Below are 3,354 nucleotides of genomic sequence, written 5' to 3'. Positions count from 1 at the left end.
TGTTATATTAAAATTATGTTATTTAAATTTAAATGTTTGTGTTTTCTCATACCATTACACACTTAAATGTCAGAAACAGCACAAAACACACTTAAAAATAATTCGTATTTAAGGGAAGAAACAGTATTTTCTGTTTTGGATGCAGTATATACAAATTCAAAAATTTYTGAGGTATTCACAAATGTTCCTGTAACAGAAAACTGCAGCTTTATCCCCCTAATTTGGTATGTCACATCTTATATTAATTCAAACAATCATTTCCATGTTTATACATATTTTTCTTTCTGTTTCACTTTCATTTGACCAATTTTGTTCTGCTCTATTTAAAAAAAAATGTAATTTTGTATTTAAAAAAAGTGACTACACAGTGAGCTGTAGTTAYAAATGATACATTTTTTCTTGAAAATTGAAGATTTAATTTAATTTTGGGTTTCTAGGCTGAAATTCAAAAATTTCAGGATGCCTAAGAAGTTTTTYGGCCGTGTAAATAAAATTGAACCAGAACTCACCTTATATCTACAATCYTCCCCTGCAGAAAGAATCAGATCATTCACAGAATTCCAGTCGGTTTTTAAAATCAGCCCATCGTGGGCTTTCCACTGAAATGGAAAAAAAAATCAATTAAACACATACAACAATGTTAAAAAATTTGATTTTTAATATTTATCATTCATTAGGCTTGATGATCTTGGAAGGTTTTTTAATGATTTTATGATTCAGTGGAAAAATAAATGAAATTAAGCCTGGATAAGGGAGATTAAAACCAGAAAAATCTGCACTAAAATCAAACTTTCAACAACTGCTTCTTAACAAATGAAAGGGAAAGGCTTCTTTAGCTTTACTTATGTAAATAAATCCCATTAATTAATCAGATTATTAATGGTACCTGTAACACTTTTGCATTTGGCTGGAGGGGTTTGATGATCAGCTGCTTCCCTGAGGTGTAGAGAACTTTGTCTGAGTCAGGTGCCCAGGACACGGAGTACACAGGAGTTCCTGGGGAAAACAGGGAAAATATGGAAAATGGGGAAAATGGGAAAATGGGGAAAATGGGGTAACAGGGAAAACAGGGAAAATATGGAAAATGGGGAAAATCGGGGGAAACAGGGAAAATGGGGGAAACGGGGAAAATGGGGAAACCAGAAAACTTGGAAAATATGGAAACCCAAAACTATGGAAAACAAGGAAAATGGAAAATACAGAAAACAGGGAAAACAGAATACTTGGAATACAGGGGAAAGAGGGAAAATGTGGAACATATGGAAAACAGGGAAAACTTGGAAATCAGGGAAAATATAAAAAATAGGAAAAATATGGAAAACAGGGAAAATACGGAAAACTTGGAAAACAGGGAAAATATTCCAGGGAACTTGGCTGACCAAACCCTGCATGAGTTCACTTCTACAGCAAGACCTGTTCTTTTAATACTGTATTTTTAACATATATAATAATATATTATTTATATTATATCGTATTATATTACATTATAACTGTGCTTTATATATATATAATATAATCTTGATAAGGTAAAATAGTGTGTAACAGATTAAATATATAATCATATAGCTATATATACCAATATCTAATATATATTATATATTAGATAGCACACATTATATCCTATATATATTATATATACTTACATATTTAATGCACTTCTATATTTCATATAACTATATTAGATATAGAAATATATAATAACACATTAAGTATATAACAATTATTGCATAAATTATACGTCTTATATAAAAATCTATGTAGCTAATACTATATTCTATAAATGCACATTACACATTTCTCAACTCTGATTATTTTTTGCCATTTTCCACATTATCAATTTCTAAAACTTTTAAGAGAACAGTTTCAAACCGGCCCAGAAAACCAACAGGAAATAGCTGCATTTTGTATTTTTATCCAGTTTTTCTCCACTGATGCAATTTTAATCACAACTGTCACTCCAAACATACAGAAAATCAAAATAATACTCACCAAGAGATATCAGAAAATATTTATTTTTGCCCAAGTTATAGCATAAACATGGGTAAAAATTGTTTCTTACTGCACCTAAATTATTCTTTTTAAGATTTTCCAGGCCCCAAAATTACCACAGTTATTTGTTTAGCTGCACATGCAAAACCCCAAAACATCCCATAGACAAATAACTTCCAAAATAAATGACACTAAATAAAACTGGCCCACAGACTTCAAAAGATTTTTCCCAATTAACTGAAACTTTTTTACACTGAAACCCTCAGAATTTGGTACCTGGAATAAAGCTGAGTGTTCCATTTTAAAATCATGTTCCAGGTTTCAAATTGGATTTTTTGAAAACAGAATAAAGCAAAAAATTACATGGAAAAACATGCAGGGGAAAAAAAATTACAAGACTTGCCAACTATGCAACTATTTTCCGTATTATTGGACAGGATTTGTCTCCTCTGAAGAAAAATCAAAGGATTTTGCTACTTGATTCCTTGAAATAAAACTAAAAAATTCAGTAAAGAGCATCTCCAAGTATTAAACTGARCAAATAAATCAAAATCGTTCAAATAAACAATCCTTAATATAATTTTAYGGTAATAAAATAAAAAACCAAAAGGTTTAAAAATGTTCTTATAGGGTAAAATTCTCAATGAGAATTTTGGCATATGAAATTCCATTACTGAAAGTGACTCAGGAATATTTTTGTATGGAAATATTTTGATGAGATTTAAGATAATCGACTGAACTGCTGTAACAGATGTCCTAAAATCATCCGAAAATCAAAATATCTCCCCACTCCTCTCCGTGCAAAAAGCTGATTTTATTGTAAAATAAAAGGAAGAAAGGCAGAAAAATGAGATTTGAGGAAGAAATATTCTGGGAGAAAAGTGGGATTTGAGCAAAGTTAAACTCGATTTGAGCTCCCAAATTTCACCCTCGAAATTGAGACCTGGTGTTGTTTGCTCCTGAATATTTCTCTACTTCCTATGTTTTCTTTCAGGGAATTTTATTACTTAAAAAATACAGAATTATGGAAGGTTTTTCTTAACTTGTCAAGCATCAGAGGAGACAAATCACAGAAACACAACATATATTAAATAAATGTGGCACTGGCTGTTCTCCTCCTGGCAATTCCTGTTGAAAATGCCATAAATTCTGTCACCAGCTGCAGCAGAAATTCGAAATAAACTCCACTTTTTGTTGTCCTGATGCTGATTTAACAATCAGAACTTTTTCTATTTAAACCAAATGTTTGCCTTTTTTTTCTGAAGGCTGAGTACTCAACCACAATTTCCAGGGTTTAACAGCAGGAGCTGAGTTAACTCATTTCCTTCTGCACTTAACAAGGATGGCTTGGGAAAACACTGCCAA

At 31.2% G+C, this 3,354-nt stretch overlaps 1 protein-coding gene across 1 annotated transcript in view; it reads right to left on the bottom strand.

The window, feature by feature from the left end:
• IFT80 (intraflagellar transport 80) overlaps positions 1-3,354 on the bottom strand; it is a 20,313-nt gene that overhangs the window by 12,939 nt on the left and 4,020 nt on the right. The window contains exons 3-4 of the mRNA XM_057386788.1: positions 887-996; positions 510-599 (exon numbers count right to left, since the gene is read on the bottom strand). Coding sequence (XP_057242771.1) covers positions 510-599; positions 887-996 — 200 coding nt within the window. The remainder of the gene's footprint in view (positions 1-509; positions 600-886; positions 997-3,354) is intronic.

Source organism: Malurus melanocephalus, unplaced genomic scaffold, assembly GCF_030028575.1.
Source record: "Malurus melanocephalus ecotype Western Australia unplaced genomic scaffold, MMel_1.1 scaffold_1052, whole genome shotgun sequence".
NCBI classification, from domain to species: Eukaryota; Metazoa; Chordata; class Aves; order Passeriformes; family Maluridae; genus Malurus; species Malurus melanocephalus.
This window is presented reverse-complemented; position numbering and strand designations above follow the sequence as displayed.